This window comes from Triturus cristatus, chromosome 11, assembly GCF_964204655.1.
Source record: "Triturus cristatus chromosome 11, aTriCri1.1, whole genome shotgun sequence".
NCBI classification, from domain to species: domain Eukaryota; kingdom Metazoa; phylum Chordata; class Amphibia; order Caudata; family Salamandridae; genus Triturus; species Triturus cristatus.
The window spans coordinates 810,641,772-810,660,032 of record NC_140594.1 but is presented as its reverse complement, the minus strand read 5'-3'; the positions used below and the strand labels follow the sequence as shown (position 1 = coordinate 810,660,032).

The following is an 18,261-nucleotide window of genomic DNA, read 5'->3' as shown; positions in this document are numbered from 1 at the left end:
CAGAGTCGCCTACATGCTTATTAAAAAGCGATATCTTTCGAAGAGTCTACTCAATTGCTAGCATAGATTAGGTAGGTTTTTACTCCAGATATCACAAGGAAAGGACTCAAATAATTGTGCATATTCTTTGGTAAAAGTACCTGGCTTCTTCAGACCAAATATTCAAAACTTTTGGTTGCGATAAAAAAGATGGAGCAACTGCTAAGACCACTGCTTGTTCCCATTATTACCCTTTGGAGTCCTACTTCCATCTGGTGTCCGACCAGGATTCCCAACTGATAAAGAAGCATTGTAGCATTTTCCAGGCATTTACTAGTCAGACATACCCTCTGAGTGATTAATTGGGCTATGCTTCAAAAATAATGCTGGCTGTATGCACTCATGGTTTCCTTCATAAAATACTTATTTTGGTCAAAACGTTCTGCACAACTTGTTTGCCGATTCTGTGGAGTAAACCCACCAGCTCAGAATAGGACAGCCAGGTTATTTCCCCTTACTAACACCCTTCCACCAATCTCTCACTCACGAAGCAGCTACTTTTTTAAGAAGGAAGCAGACAAGGATGCAACAAAAGGGACATGCTGTGTATGCATGCATCTGTGCTGCACATGAAGTGCACACTAGAGAGCTGTACTGGTACACCAAGCTTTGAATTAAAAAAATATTGGTAGAGTTTTTGCCACCTTCACTAGACTAAAGCATCCACACAATTTGAGAATGGGAAACAGCAAAGATCTAAAAGTACCAGTATTATCTATGGAGGCGAATATCACAAGGCACCAGCATTTATTAGCCAAGTTTCTCTAGTACAAGAAAGATGCCATGATTGTCTGTATGTATTGTGATTTGCAGGTTAACCCGATAAGGTGGCGCAAATCCATGGCCCTCAAGGAAAAAAGATACACTTCTTTCTAAACACATCCATTCCTGGTGAGGAGCCACACTTGTGCAAACTTTGCACCATACATAAAAACTATTATAGACACCCAGAGCTTTTCAGGGTGACTAGGAGGGCCCGTAGTGAGTGTGTAGTAGCCCAAATCAGTCATCAGCACATGCTTGGGCTGGCATGGGATCAAAGACCAGTAGCTAGAGTTACATCCAACATTATCTAACTCTAGCTTGAGAGAAATGTCCATAAAGATCTCAACGTTGTGCCTATAAGGTATTTGGCTAAACCAGAATTTGAGCAATTCAAAGAAATAATAAAACACAAATGGATTAGTACCAGTAACAAAATTCTAGTGGTATATCAAACATTCTGAATAAACAGCAAGAAACAGATCATAATTTTTTACTATGGAAATATTGTTTGGATTAATCTTACCAACACCATTGCACATATTCCAGGAAGGCAGTTTATGAGGTGTAGTGGAGCTGTAGAAAACACCAATATCCTGTGGAGCCAGGAATTCCACAAACTTGGCATTTTGAAAGATGGCTCGCTCACAGTGCAGAACGGAGGCAGCTTGGTCTGAAATGTACACCACTTTCCCAGTTGTCAAAGATATGGCCATTGCCAGCATGTCCTACAAATTAGCACACATAAAATTGACTAAAATAATTCAGATTGAGAATGATTTAAAACTCTTCTATAAAAGATAATCAATTTGTCATACAACCTAGGGATAGGTAAAGTGGTATGAAAGGCTTCATGTTTTCTGGAGAGTAGGCTGTTATTCACAGTGAGAATGCATTCACACCTCATGTGGCAATTGCTGAACATTTGGGATTTAAATACTTTATCAGAAGAAGATAGGCTAGGTAAAATACATCAATGTTACAGGATATAAAATACTCTCTTTAATGGCAAATCAGGACAGAAATTGCAGCCAGGCTGACCTTCATCCTGCCAAAGATGCACCTCAATGTTGTTCTCAAGTGACCAAACCAAACAATGTTGTTCAATAGTAACATACACAGTGATTTTGAAAAACACACATTGGTTGCAGTTGAGAATTCTTTTTTAAATGGCTATCCAACTTATTCGATTTTATACCCGTGACTGGCTGGCCTTTGTGTCACCGACTTAATTCATATTAAGTCATCTAGATTTATTGTATAGTAGTAGTGCTACCCAAAGGTGAATTCTATGTTCGACCATATTTCTATTCTACATATCTTTATTGTCCTAAATGCTATCCCTCCAGGTTCTGCACCAATGTGCTTTTGGCCCACACATCTGTGTGTGTTACTACAGCTGTGTGCACCCCTATGTTCACTGAGGCACATAAAGACATTTACCCTTCTTTCTGACTGTATGGCTGAGTTTATTATTTGATTGCCCCATTCTCTCATTATGCTTATGTTTGCTGCCTTGCACAAGCTTCAAAACTAAATTTGCGCAGAAGCATACAATGTAATACATGAATATGAGGATGAATACATTTTATAAGTAGCGTTAGATGAACATGCCCCATGTAGACATGCATAATGTACAACAAGCTCGACTTTTTAGATTGAATTAGTTAGAGCTTTATTGTATAAAGTTAATTAAAACTGATACAAAATTAGAAATAAAAAAGGCGTGCAAATAATGCTCGCGAGTAGCTAAAACAAGCGATTAAAACCAGATAAGAGCATTTGGTGATTAAAAAATTGGCATGTGAGTTGCGAGGCACTATTGGGTTTAATGTCCACAAGTACTTCAGTTTTGCACTCTGAAAGCATTTGCCTGTTAGTTCTTCAACCTGCTTGCATGAAAATTCACATCAGTTCATTAATCGTGTGTGCTTTTCCCACTGTGCAGGGATGTTCTAAAATGTTCCTGTGGTATTACCAACGTTTCCCAGCTTCTCATCTACCCATGCTAAGAATTTTACTAGCTTATCGTTAATCTGTGGATCGTCTGATTTAAAACAGGCTATCACTGCTTGCCTCCATGTTCGGATCCCTCGCTGGTTGAAGTGATACTTGAGCGGGCACGATCTTTCTCTTGTAAGACTGGGGCATGTGCATATCAGGTGAACCATGTCCTCGACTCCGTTGTTGCACAGACGGCAATATGGAGACATTTGCCCCCCGCAGCCATGGTGGTAAGTGCTGGATAGCTGGCAATTTTCCTAATCGATGTTTCAGGAAATTCTCCTTGATGGTCCTGGAGTACCCTGCACTGAAGGATGGTTGTGGACTGAGCAATGCATGACCGTTAATTGTCATCTAGGCATGTTTTCTCTGTACAAAGGTAGCTTTATCTTCTACTAATGACATGCTCCTTATTATTTCCGCACAAGTTTCTTCATGCTGACAAGTGTAGTCGGGACTTCCCAAGCCTTGTCGAGACTGGTGTTTTTAAGGCAGGAATATAGATGTTTACTTGCCGAAGCCACTGTTCCCTGTTGAAGATCTTGCCAGAGTAGATGGTTTAAGCTGTTTACGGTGGCGTTCTTGATCTTATGCCAGCAAGTTATATACGCCCACTTGTCTTGTTAGTTGTTGTTTGATAAGGCCAATTCTAATCGGATCTGGGCATCGGATGCACATTGGGGATGTTAAATATAATTATGAGGCCCTGATTAAGGTGTTGTTCAGAGTATGTGCATCTCTTCCTTTTAGCTCAAGACTTAGCATTCTAGATGCAAGGAAGAGGGGTCGTGGTAACAGGGAAGAGCCTACAACTCTGTGCATCATGTCTTTCCTTTTCTTAACCTCAATTGTTATTTTTCTCATCTTCTTTAGATCCTTCCTCTCTCCCAGCCCTCTATCCAGCTAAGATCAGAGCTAGCAGGTGACAATACAGCAGAAGATGCACCCCTCCCCTCTAGTACAGAGTGAGGGGGATCAACCTCTAGGAAACGGTCTCTGCCTCCTTCCTATCGGTAATGAATGACTGACGGCAGAGGTCTCTGTACTGTTAGCCATATGCTCTGACCTTTCTGGGATGGGAAAGGAAGACAAAGAGGGCAAAATCAATAATAAAGATGAGAGGGGAGAATATGGAGTTGAAAAGGGAATATGTGCAGTAGAGGGAGTGGAGGGAGTATGAGGAAATAGAAAAGGTAAATAGATAGCGATACGGGAAGCCTATGGTGAAACTGGCTCGTCAAGATGGCAATGCAAGCATTAAACTGATAGCAATCCTTGAACACTGAACCCCGAAAGTATGTTATAAAACTGCATATTTTTTAGTGTGTTAATCAGGCGTAGAGCGCAAAAACTAAAGCAAAATCAATAATAAATAACTGAAAATTCCTTGAAATCCTGAATTCATTTAACGCAAAGCTGTTTAAAAGCAATGACTTCCTAAAGGACCCAGTACTAGAAGAGCTGAGTTCTTAATGATACTCTGAACTCTAGCAGTGCAAAGTAAATATGTGAAAATTGCACTAATGGTTGAGTGAGAGTGTGTGGGAAGTCATTTGCTTTATGTTATGTTATGTTATGTTAGTGCTATTTGTATTGCGCACGGCTGCTCCAGCGAAGGAGCGTCCCGGCGCACCGACAAGGTGGCGAACACAACACAACTGGGGAACAGAAATAATTATTAAGAAATTGGGGGGTGAAGGATTTAACAAAGCTCAGAAAATAAATGAGTTTTAGCGGCCTTGCGGAAGGAGAGCAGGTCACCAAAGGTCCGGAGTTTCAAAGGGAGAGCGTTCCAGAGTGCGGCTGCCCGCACCTTAAAAGAGCGACCCCCCACCCGACTGAGTTTGAACCGAGGGGCTACCGCTAATTCTTGGTCTAGCGAGCGCAGAGTGCGGCCCGGGATGTAAGGGCGCAAGAGTTGGTGCAGTAAGGGAGGTGATAGGCCCTTCAGAATTTTGAAGGAAAGGCACAAAACTTTAAAGTGGATCCGCTGCCTAACGGGTAACCAATGCAAGGCTCGCAAAGATTGACCGGCCGAGCAAAACCTAGGAAGACCTATGATCGCTCTGGCCGCAGCGTTCTGCACTCTTTGAAGTCGGGTTAACTCAGCCTGGTTTAATCCTATAAAAAGGGAGCTGGCATAGTCCAACCGTGCCAAAACCGTTGCTTGCACCACCAATTGACGAGTTGCGGCATCGAAGTATTTAAGGGCAGGGCGCAAATTGCGCAGGATGCCGAAGCAGCAAGCCGCCGTCCTGTTGGTGTGGCCAACGAAGTTGAGGGAAGGGTCCAGCCAAACACCAAGGTTTTTGATCTCCGCAACCGGAGTGGGGGTCGGCCCCAGCTCAGAGGGCCACCAAGTATCTCCCCATAGGTCCGTCCGCTTCCCAAAGATCATCACCTCCGTTTTTTTGGCGTTTAGTTGGAGACAGTTGGACGTCATCCAACCAGCCACCGCCCTGAGTCCTTCTCTGAATCTTGGGGCATCCACCCCAGAGTCCCCGCTGATCGTGACCGCTAGCTGGGTGTCATCTGCGTACGACACCATGGTCATACCACAGAGCTTCACAACCTCAGCCAGCGGCCTCACGTAGATGTTAAACAACGTGGGGCTCAGTGAGGAACCCTGTGGGACCCCAAGAGACAGAGGATGACATTTGGACTGGTAGGGCGGGGACGCCACACAGAAGGAACGATCCCTGAGAAACGAACGGAACCACTGGTGTGCAGTGCCGATCACCCCTATCTCCTCAAGACGTTGCAGGAGAATGTCATGGGAGACCGTGTCAAAGGCGGCGCTTAGATCTAACAAAACAAGCGCCGCCGTTTGACCTGCATCCAGAACTACCCGAAGGTGCTCGACCATAGATAACAGTGCTGTCTCCGTACTGTGGCCAGCCCGAAAACCATTCTGGGTGTCATTCTTTTTTGTGCTTGTGTGGCAAAGAGTGGTTGGGGAGGGAGGGCTCCGTAGGTGTTATTATCTTGTTTAGCACATGAAAAAAACACTAAAAGGACTTCGCCTAACCACATCATGTGTTTTTGTGTTTCAATGGAGTACGTCAACCTCATGGAGGGAAATCATATATGGAATTTATGAATAGCGTGAGCAACCCGGGAAGCAGCGAGTCCAAGCCTCACGAGGAAGCTAAGATCTACATTCACAGCACCAGTAATGAAGTGGAACTGGGACTACTGCAAAGAGCCGCTACAAAAAGCCCTCACAGATCAAAGACAAGTATTTATACAGGGAGAGAGAGTATGATCGCATAGGTAGAGGGTTAGACATATATATGCAGATATATAGTACTGAGTGGTAGTAGCCACAATGTATGTATAGTTAGTGTCACCAGAGATAGATATTCCTTGGATTTTTGTCCCCTAATAACTTTGCACCTATTTGACAATTCCCTGCAAAACGTAACAGACCTATTGCCCTTGTTTCATTGACAGAGGATGGAAAGCTTTGGGCTGTTTGGTCAAGGGGTGTCCCAAAACCGATTTTGTCCTCAATGCAGTTTACCTATACTTATTGTATTGTATGCAGCACAAAAACAGTCAGTCGGATTTAGATGAAATTTGGCAGATTGAAGATTATGGTGTACAGATGACCCCTTGTGTGATTGTTACTAAAAAGGGTATGTATTTTTAGAGTTATTACCATATTAAACGTAGTGATATCTGTTGGTACCGTAGTTTAAAGTTAGTAAATTAGTAAACAGGGATGACAAGTCATTATCTGATTGGGTAATGCCTGTCTTTTTCAAAGTTTCAGGCGGCCATGTTGTTTTAAGCCCACTTTACTGGTGTTCTAGCTTAGGATAGCTTAATGTGTTTTCCCTACATATTACCACTTAGCTTAAGTGGTAAAAGGTTGGGAAATATAATTATAAGTTTCTATACATTTAAAAAAAAAAATGCAGCATACCGAGGTGCTACCTACGTAGTACTGTGGTACCTTGAAAAAATGTCCCAAAAAATTGAAAAAAACATGTGATATATAGAAAATTATTAAAGAAATTCCACACCAATTTCCAGTTTAAGAAAATGGTAATAGGTTGGAAACAACAATAGAACCTAGTACCTTACCTCTGATTAATGCCCTAGGGCCACAAAAATCCGAGTCTACTAAAACAATCATGACTGCCTTTTAAATTTGTAAATGCAGACATTAGCCAATTATACACTGGTTTGTTATTGCTATGTACCATGGTATACCGCTAACATACCCTGGTATACCATGGCACAATATATCACTAGGGAACAAATTTGGGATTCTACTGCATTAGCCTTGTGTAACGCAGAGTGTCGCAAGGGCAACGCAGTACTTACATAACATTTACAAAAGTACGCAAAGCCACCATGCGTCACCCTGCTTTGCTTGTTACATGTACAGAAACACAATGCAGCACAAGTCGTGCCTTGCGTTACTCTGCACATCATAATCTACAGTCCTTCAAAACTTCAACTACATCCATACCCCATTACACTGTATGGCCCTTCAGTAGACCCCGCTCAACTCTATGCGATTCCACTATAAGCCACTGCAGTGTACATCACTTCATTGTACGCAACTCCATTATACGCTATTCCACTCTAGGTCACTCCACTCTATGCTATTCCACTATATCTCACTCTACTCTATGCTCTTTCACTGTATGGCACGCAAATGCACGTTACTCCAATGCACGCGACTCAGCTTTACGCCACTCCAATGTACACCATTCCATTCTATGCTATTTTCTTGTATGACACTCAACTCTGACACTCCAGTATATGCTATTCCACTCTGCCCCCCTCCACTGTATGCCACTGCAGTATTCACGACTCAACTGTAAGCAACTCCACTGCACGCACTACACTTTACACAAATCCAGTCTGCACCAGTCCACTGTACCCACCTCCACTGAACGCTACTCGACTATACGCTATTCCACATTTTGCCACTCCACTGTATGCCACGGCACTCTATGCTATTCCTCTGTATGACACTCCACAGTATGCCACTCAAATGTATGCCAAACCACTCTCGCCACTCACATTTACACTATTCCATTGGATGCCACGCCTTTGTACACCACTATATGGCATTCCAGTTTATCACACTACACTGTACGCCACTCCAGTCTACACTACTTCAGTGTACTCCACTGTACACTACTCCACTGTACGATAATCCAATTTACGTCCACTCCATTGTACTCTTTTCCAGTGTGTGACACTCTACAACACTCCAGTGTATGCTATTTCACTTTATGGCAATCCACTCTTCTAGACTCCACTGTACCCTATGAGACTGTACGGTTGTGACGGGACCCTACGGTCGGATCAGGGGGCACAAGGGGGAACGGACTGGTGGACCCCGGTATCACGTGTTCCTAATGTTCTCCCCTTTCAACAGGACGAGTGGGCCTCGGATACTGAAGACCGGCTACTATTAGCCGATGCGGTGCCCTTCAACTGGGACGATCTGGGATCACAAGCCCCTCCCCTAGACGACGTCACGCAGCCCGGGACTCCAAAAGGGGAAGGAACCAGGAAGTGGACGGACGGCGATTCCAGGAGGGAGGACGGAGACGAGCGGAGAGGAGGAGGAAACGAGGACACGGACGAGGCCAGAGAACCAGAGCAGGCGGAGACCAGAGGAGAGAGAGTCGAGAGGACCAGAGGCTACGGACCCCACGAAGCGCCCCGCCACGTTCCCAGGGGAGGAGTGTGGCTTGGACAGGTACGGGACCGGGTAGCGGGTTGGATGGGAAGGCGGGAGTACCCGCGTTAACCGAACGACCGTAGTTTAAAGCTATCCCCCTATTCTTTAATTATAACCCCTCACCGTTACTGACACTTAAGTCGACGTTTCTGTTGCACACACTGAAGGTGATTCCTCACTCGCGACCGGAGAAAGGGCCGACAGAGGGACCTAGACCAGACGAGAGGCCCACGGAGGACTAGACACCACGGACACCACGGATCCCGCCACCTTTGCGAGGGAAAGGCTAACCAGCCGGACTAAGAGAAAACTCGTATCAATAAAACCACATATACCCAGACCTTGTGTAGCGTCCCTCCTTGACACCCCGTCACAACGGTATTCTACTGTACTGTATTCCACAATATGCTACTTCAATGTCCAGTACACCACTTCACGCCACTACCGTGTATAGCACTGCCCTCTACGAAACTCCACTGTAAGACACTCTGCTCCACTCTCTAGAACTGAACTCTATAAAACTACACTGCATTTTATGGCACTCTGTGAGACTCTACTTCACTCTTTCCACATACACTCCACTGTCTATCTCTAAAGTCCAATCTATGCCCGTGCACGATATTGTACAGCACTTTATTCCAAAAAACAACACTTTTCAAAACTCTAGGATACAGCCCTCCACTCAGACTTTAATTGACTATGCGCTACGCAACTACACTATAATCCACTGCATGCTACTCTACTCTACGACACGCTCATACATTGTATTATACTTTACTCCACACTATGTTGCGCAACTCAACTGAACTCTACTCCAATAAATGAGACTTTACCTTGATCTATGGCACTGACCAATCATCCATTCTACACAACTCCACTGTACAACACACTACTGTACTCTGTACAAGTCCAATCTACAACACTCTATTACACTGTTTCCCACTCTACCTCATTACATTTGACTGCTCTGCTCTCAATTCCACTATACATCACTTCATTCTACAAGACTCTACTGCATGACAAACTCCTTCATTTTACTGTACAACACTCCAAATGTCGAGACCCCAGTAAATAACATTCAATACTACACTTTGAAACACATTTTCATTAAAAACATTAAAATTCTATGAAAACAACTAAAGGTTACAAATAAGTTATAGTTAGTAAAACTGTATTTATTCTTTCCATTCAAACAATACTTTAACTACACAGACATTAGAAATTCTAAAGTTATAGTTATAACTTCAATTTCGAATTAACACACCACCTAGAAATTACTGTAATTTGTGCACCTCCATACACAGTGTTACTTATAACTTACATTTTAACTTAACACACCACCTTCAAATTACTATAAGTTGTGCACCTCCATACACAGTGTTCTGACCTCATTCACCATACTACATTAACTATAACTCACCACTCTACCATGCACTGTGTTCTGAAAACTCAGCTCAACTGAGATGCCATAATTGTTGTTATGAAAGCTGGCAGGGTATAACCAGTGCACTGAGAAGGGGGGGGGGGGGTAGGGTGTGTGTGTTTACAGAGCATGAATAATCATATCTCTGTATTTAAGGCTGACACCTTACCCTGAAGGAAATCCTGATTAGTGTACCCATGACTACTTTACTCCCCTTTCAACAAGATGCACCAAATGTTAGGAAACATTGTTTGAGATGTCTTAAAGTGTGCTAAATTTGATGCATATCATTCAAACAATTCAAAAGGTGTAGGTTGGTTCTGTAGAAAACGTTACATACCTCACCATATGAATCATCCTTGCAGTGTCAAATTGGTCTAGAAAAGCAATATCACTCCAGCGTTTCTAGGGGGCTTCATGTTGCTTCAGACATGATGATATTGAATTATATAAGGTGCCAACCAGCGTTCTATGCCAGTTTCTGAGCTTTGTTTGCACCTCGGGCAGGAACCTGAAGCAATACAGCAATAAATAAAGCTTAGAACTTGTTACATAACTTGGGATCTTATTATTCGCAGCACTAACTCCGCATGGGTGGGAGGAGGGCAAGGAGAATCAGAAGGAAGGTTATGTATCCACCAGAAATATATTTATAAAAGGTAATTAACTTTTTCTTCTGATGGATACATCTTTCCACAGATTCCTTACCTTGTGAATGAGTCCTAAAGCAATACATCCCTGGAAGGTGGGATGCAGTAGCGCTGGATAACCAAGGTAGCTATGCAACACAGTTGGGACAACTACCTTTCATTGTGAGCCAGAGTCATGCAGCAGTAGTACTTGGCAAAAATGTGCAAAGATAACCATGTAGCCACCAAGCAGATGTCTTCAACAAGGAAACTTCATGAGAGAGCGCAAAGGCAGCTATAGCCCTTGTGGAGTTGGCATGGATGTCCTCTGGATCTGAACGCCGATTTGATACAAAGTATGACTCAATGTGAAATGGTGCATTTGCCACCAATAGTACTACTTCAAATTAAAAAGCTAAACTGAGAAACTGTGCATCAGCTCGCATGAGGATGCAATAAAGAAAGTCAACCTAAGATTCAAATCCTACTGAGGAATAATAAAAGGAGCAGAATAAAACAAGTAAAGCAAACCTTTCAGAAAACACACCACTAGTGTTAATTTAAACAGGGAAGGTGGGTCAGCAAGACACATGAATGCAGACAAGGAAGCCATAAACTGCTGTGAAAGGGAAAATACAAGTCACAAGATGTAAGAAAGGTGAGACCTAGTGACTCACACCAGTATACAAATATGTACCAACGACCCACATAGATGGATTCAGTGGTGGGGTTCCTGGATGTCAACAGGATGTCTGCAACTTCATCAGGAAGGCACAAGGACTCTTACTGGCACCGGTCAATTTCCCCACATGCTGCCGAAGCATTTGAGGAATGGGGGGAGAAACTAGCCATCCTACTGCAAGAGCAGATTCATACACTGTGGGAGAGAATGATGTGGGTAAATGTTGGGTGTCAACAGTTTGGCATACCAGATCATTTGTGGTCAATCTGGGCAATCAGTATCAGCTGTGCACCTGGATACCCTCACGGGTGACAAGTAACACTCTACAATCTACTGATCTGCTGATTGATTGATTGATTGTTGCACTCAATCACCTCTTACTGGAGGACCACAACTTGGAGCTGAACCCCAAAGGTTCTGTAAGGATCGCGGATGTTCTGCAGGAGCGTCTGGAGTCGTGAAGAAAAGTCCACAGTCGTCCCCCGTGTTCCTCCGACTCTATCAAACTCTAGAGTGCGGAGAACCCACCGGGGAAAACAGGGAAACAAAACAAGGATAGGTGGGGGGATCCGGTAGGTCTTGAAGGGTGCTTCTGGCAGGAGGAACAGCAGGAGCGTGATGGATCGTAACCGGACAAACAAGAGGGTCTCCCAGCTGTAATATAAAGATGGTTAGTGGAATATCTCTGTATCGCCACCTGTGCTCCTTCAATTCTGTACTTCCCCAACACCTACCGGGAATATCGTCAGCTGCTATGTATGAGTCTGTGGGAACAAGCAGGTGTGTTCTAAGTAGTAGTTCTTTTGCGGGCAGCTGCGGGGAATAGGTATATAAGGATCGTAAACCCAGGGAGGTAGAGTATTCCTCTAGTTCATAGGAGAGGAGTGGGAAGATCAAATACCTTGCTTCTTGTGAAGAAGAGTGGGAAACCTAACCCCCTGCTCAATGGTCCTCGCAATTTATCACCACCGGATTCCTGATAGCAGCTCAGGATGACGTAGGGGATGGATATAAACCGGGTAAAGGTGAAGGGGAGTAAATGATACTGGGGGCGTGCTACATACACAAAGGAAAAGACTCCAAATATGCTCAACCTTGGAATTACCTTAACAGCAGGTAATACTACCACTATACACACGATTAATAAGGCTTCAAGTATAACTCTTTAAGAAGCAAGGCGTTGGTCTGAAGACACCCCGACAGGAAGCGCTGGCAAGGGGGAAAGCGCTCCGCCAATCTCTTTCTAAATCTTAGGTACGGAGCGACGCGAGACAGGAAACTCCTGTACATCCAAACACCCAGCAGACCTTACTTGAATGAAGATGCTACAACCAGAGGAAACGGGTAACCCTCGCCAAATGTCCTGGAGAGAGAGAACCCCGTCAGCACCATGTATCAACAGGATCCACAACGCAACAACCACCGGAGCCGGGAATCGTCCGCGACTCACAACAGAAAACCGGAACTACAGCTACAGGAAGTCAGGCAACAGCACTTGGGACGGAAATGGGGCTCAATGCTAGAACGCGAAGCGGCGTTTACACGCTCTTCGCCCCTTATATACTCACTACCTGTAGGGGTTTAACCGCGGGGCATGACAGTACTCTCCCCTCACAACGCCCCTCCCCTGGCTTAGGTTTACGGGGGTACCTCTGATGAAACAACCGTACCAACCGGGGAGCATGTACTTCACCCGCAGACACCCAAGACCGTTCCTCCACCCCATAACCTTTCCAATGTAGCAGATACTGAAGTGTTTTACCCACGTAGCGGGAGTCTACAATGGTGTCCACTTCATATTCTTCAGTGTCTTGTATGGTAACTGGCGTGGGTCTCTTAGGGAGTCGTGTACCAGGTGCAACAGGTTTGAGCAATGAAATATGGAATACTGGATGGATCTTAAGAGATGCAGGCAGTTCGATCTTCACCGCCACCGGATTTATCAGTCTCACCACCTTATAAGGACCAATGTACTTGGGCATGAACTTGCGAGGACCACTGAGTCTGATGTGTTTAGTGGAAAGCCACACCTCATCCCCAGGAGCATATATGGGTTCCAACCTCTTGTGTAGATCAGCCCCCTCCTTGTATCTCACTTTAGCCAAATCAAGGTTGACTAACGTCTGTTTCTGTATGTCGTGTAATCTCTGCACTAGATCATTGGCGGCAGGAGTTGGGCTGCTAATGGAAATCCCTATAGGCAACTGCTTGGGGTGAAAACCATGTGAACAAAAGAAAGGAGTATGGAGGGTGGAAGAATGTGGGCTGTTGTTATATGATATTTCTGCCACCCACACCCACTCATCCCACTCTGCGGCTGAGTGCAGAGCTTGGTTCCGTACATATTGTTCAAAGCACTGATTGACTCTCTCGGTTTGGCCGTCAGACTGGGGGTGATGACTGGAAGAGAGTCTAACGTCAATCTACAGCATGGCACAGAGGCATTTCCAAAATCGAGACACAAACTGGGCCCCCCTATCAGAAATCAAGACCGAGGGAAGGCCATGTAGCCGTACAACATGTTGCAAAAAGATAGAGGCTAATGCTGCTGCTGTGGGTAACCCCGTTAAAGGAATGAAATGAGCTGTCTTCGTAAAGTGGTCCACCACCACAAGCAAGGTGTTATTCAATCGCTTGGTGACTGGTAGTTCCACTATGAAGTCGAGTGATACTGTGTGCCACGGGCCGGGAGGTGAAGCAAGAGGGAGCAGAAGGCCCACCGGATTTTGATGGGAACTCTTAGTTTGCGCACAGACATGACATGACTTCACATACTGTTCTATGTCCTGCAACATAGTGGGCCACCAGACCCGCTCTCTTATAATCTGGATGGTTTTCTTAATACCAGGGTGTCCCGACAAAGGGTGCGAGTGATACCAGTCCAAGACCTGTGTTTGTAAAGCAGGAGTGGGCAACACCACCCCCCCTCGGACACACACCAATCCATCTGTACTAACCCACTCCTCCGCCCCCACAAAGTCTGGCATGGCCATCGAAAGTTGACTCTGCCGAATCTGAGCCCTGAAATCTTCCTCCCCGAACACTCCCCCTATGACGCGCCCTTCAGGGATGACAGGGGGCGCGACCTCAGGCACATCGGGAAGCTGAAATCCTAACCGGGACAGGGCATCGGCCTTGCCATTTTTCCTCCCAGGGCGGAACCTAATAGTGAAGTCATATTCACAGAAAAACTGGGTCCATCTGAGTTGTCTCATGGACAGTGCCTTGGTGGATTTAAGGTACTGGAGATTGCGATGGTCGGTGTAAACCACCACCGGAAAACGTGCACCCAAGAGGTATTGCCACCACTCCTCAAAGGCCTTCTTGATCGCTAGGAGTTCTTTGTCCCCCACCGCATAGTTGTATTCCGCGGGAGAGAACTTGTGAGAAAAATAAGCAATGGGATGGCACACCCCGGTGTCAGGATCGGCTTGACTCAGCACCCCTCCCACTGCCACTTGAGATGCGTCCACCTCCACCACATAGGGCAAGGCCGGATCCGGATGACGCAAAACCGGGGCGCGCGTAAAGGCCTCCTTCAAACTCCGAAAAGATTCGTCAGCAGCAGCCGACCAGGTATACGGGACCCCTTTCCACAATAGGAGTGTGAAGAGAGTCGCCAACTCCGAGTACCCTTGAATAAAACGCCGATAAAAATTGGCGAGCCCCAAGAACTTCTGCAGGTCCTTCACGGTATGAGGGGGTGGCCAGGCGAGGACAGCCTCGACCATAACAGGATCCATACGAAGTCCGAGTGGGGAAACAATAAAGCCCAAAAAAGGCACTTCTCGAGTATGGAAAGTACATTTTTCCAGCTTGCAGTACAAATCGTGAGCACGTAAGCGTTCCAACACTCGTCGGACGTGGCCCACATGTTCGGTCATGGATGAAGAGAATATCAGTAAATCATCTATGTAGGCGATGACATGAAGGTCCAGCATATCCCAGAGGACTTCATTAATGAAAAACTGGAACGCAGCTGGAGCGTTACAAAGCCCGAAGGGCATTACTAAATATTCAAACAATCCGTATTTAGTACAGAAAGCAGTTTTCCATTCATCTCCCTCCTTGACACGCACTAGATGGTAGGCGCCTCGTAAGTCCAATTTGGTGAAATAGTTGGCATTGCGTACTCTGTCAAGGAGGGAGGAGATCAAAGGCAAGGGATACCTGTTTTTAATAGTGACCTCATTCAATCTCCGATAATCGATGCAACATCGAAGACCCCCTTCACGCTTAGGAATAAAAAACAGTGATGAGGAGGCAGGGGATCTGGAAGGCCTAATAAACCCTTTCTCTAGCATAGCGTCCAGGTATTCTCGTAGGTATGTATTCTCCTTCTCGGTAAGGGCGTACACCCTACTGCAAGGGATTCGAGCACCCGCCTCTAAATCTATGCGGCAGTCGTATACCCTATGCGGGGGAAGGACGTCTGCCTCCTTGGGATCGAATACTGCGCTCAAATCACTGTAACAATCGGGCAGCTCGGATCCGGGGTCAGTCTGGTCTACCATAGAGGTTGCAAGGGCTACTGGTACCCTAGTATCAAGAGGATTGACAGGACGAAACTGGAGTGTGGATGCCTTCCAGTCAATGAGTGGGTTGTGTGTTTGCAACCAAGGGATGCCTAAGAGTACCGGTATCTGAGGTGAGTGGATCAAGTCGAATTCAATAGTCTCATGATGGTTCGGGTCTATATGCATATGGAGACTGCATGTCCTGTGAGTTACGGGGCCTGAAACGAGAGAACGGCCATCAATAGTGATGACCGCATTGGGCACCTCCTTTTTGACGCAGGGAATTACATTGTCGGTTGCCCACTTCTCATCCATAAAATTACCAGAGGCCCCAGAATCGATCATGATGGCCACATGCAAACCCAGGTGTTCTACTGAGAGGTAAGCTGACACATAGAGATGAGTGACTGATCTAGATACAGGGTCAGAGAAGGAGACTGTAAGGTCAGAATTGCCCAGGAGTCCTGTCTCCACGTTTCCCAGGCTTTCTAGTTTCCCGAACTCTTTGGAGGTATGGGTTTCACGGGGCATGACCGCAGGAAATGACCGGCCTTCCCGCAGTAGAGGCAAAGTCTGTTGGTTCGTCGCCTCTGTCGTTCTTCAGGAGTTAGGGGCCCTCTCACTATTCCTATTTGCATAGGCTCACTATCATCGGGAACTTTAACCACCTCAACTCCTTTTGCCTTGGTGGGAACATATCGCGGATCTCCTTTCCCCTTTTCCTGCTTCCTTTCCTGGATACGGTGTTCAATTTTCACCACAAGGTCTATCATCTCAGGACAGGCTGCAGGAAGGTCCACTGTCTGTGAAAGGGCATCCTTTAAATCGTCACGTAGCCCTCTGTAAAACAGTGTACCCCGCTTTTCTTCGGGCCAATTGGATTCAACTACCAATCTCTGAAATGTAGTGATGTAAGCAACCAGGTTTTGATTGCCTTGTTTCAAGGCCAATAACTCAGAGTCTGCAGAGTGTGTATATGTGTGTCTATCAAAAAGCTTGCGAAACTCTCTTTTAAACTCGATGTAATTATACAATAAAGGGTCATCCCGGTCCACTAGAGGTATAGCCCAGTCCGCTGCCGCCCCACTAAGGTAGGAAACCATGAATGCAACCCGGGCCTGATCTGTGGGGAAGCAGGTGGCTTTACAAGAAAAATGCAGCTGGCAGTGGCTAAGAAAGGCGGCACACCGCGAAGCATCCCCCGAAAACCTTTCTGGAGGAGCTAACGGGATGGATGTAGGAGTGGTAACCTGTATCACTGGGTTGGTTGGATCAATTCTCCCTCCCGCGGCCCCCGTCTCCTGTCGATGCTGGAGGGAATCTATTCGGGCGGATAATGCCTGGGTTTCCGCCTGCAGGTTGCCGAGCATGCCGCCGACATCTGCCAGCGTAACCACACCTAGCTCCATGACGCTCGGGCAGAATATTCTATATAAGGCTTCGCGTTCTGTAAGGATCGCGGATGTTCTGCAGGAGCGTCTGGAGTCGTGAAGAAAAGTCCACAGTCGTCCCCCGTGTTCCTCCGACTCTATCAAACTCTAGAGTGCGGAGAACCCACCGGGGAAAACAGGGAAACAAAACAAGGATAGGTGGGGGGATCCGGTAGGTCTTGAAGGGTGATTCTGGCAGGAGGAACAGCAGGAGCATGATGGATCGTAACCGGACAAACAAGAGGGTCTCCCAGCTGTAATATAAAGATGGTTAGTGGAATATCTCTGTATCGCCACCTGTGCTCCTTCAATTCTGCACTTCCCCAACACCTACCGGGAATATCGTCAGCTGCTATGTATGAGTCTGTGGGAACAAGCAGGTGTGTTCTAAGTAGTAGTTCTTTTGCGGGCAGCTGCGGGGAATAGGTATATAAGGATCGTAAACCCAGGGAGGTAGAGTATTCCTCTAGTTCATAGGAGAGGAGTGGGAAGATCAAATACCTTGCTTCTTGCGAAGAAGAGTGGGAAACCTAACCCCCTGCTCAATGGTCCTCGCAATTTATCACCACCGAATTCCTGATAGCAGCTCAGGATGACGTAGGGGATGGATATAAACCGGGTAAAGGTGAAGGGGAGTAAATGATACTGGGGGCGTGCTACATACACAAAGGAAAAGACTCCAAATATGCTCAACCTTGGAATTACCTTAACAGCAGGTAATACTACCACTATACACACGATTAATAAGGCTTCAAGTATAACTCTTTAAGAAGCAAGGCGTTGGTCTGAAGACACCCCGACAGGAAGCGCTGGCAAGGGGGAAAGCGCTCCGCCAATCTCTTTCTAAATCTTAGGTACGGAGCGACGCGAGACAGGAAACTCCTGTACATCCAAACACCCAGCAGACCTTACTTGAATGAAGATGCTACAACCAGAGGAAACGGGTAACCCTCGCCAAATGTCCTGAAGAGAGAGAACCCCGTCAGCACCATGTATCAACAGGATCCACAACGCAACAACCACCGGAGCCGGGAATCGTCCGCGACTCACAACAGGAAACCGGAA

General features: G+C 45.9%; 1 protein-coding gene across 1 annotated transcript in view; it reads right to left on the bottom strand.

Annotated features, from left to right (window-relative positions):
* LOC146785466 (period circadian protein homolog 2-like) overlaps positions 1–18,261 on the bottom strand; it is a 484,700-nt gene that overhangs the window by 346,975 nt on the left and 119,464 nt on the right. The window contains exon 5 of the mRNA XM_085634530.1: positions 1,328–1,529. Coding sequence (XP_085490656.1) covers positions 1,328–1,529 — 202 coding nt within the window. The remainder of the gene's footprint in view (positions 1–1,327; positions 1,530–18,261) is intronic.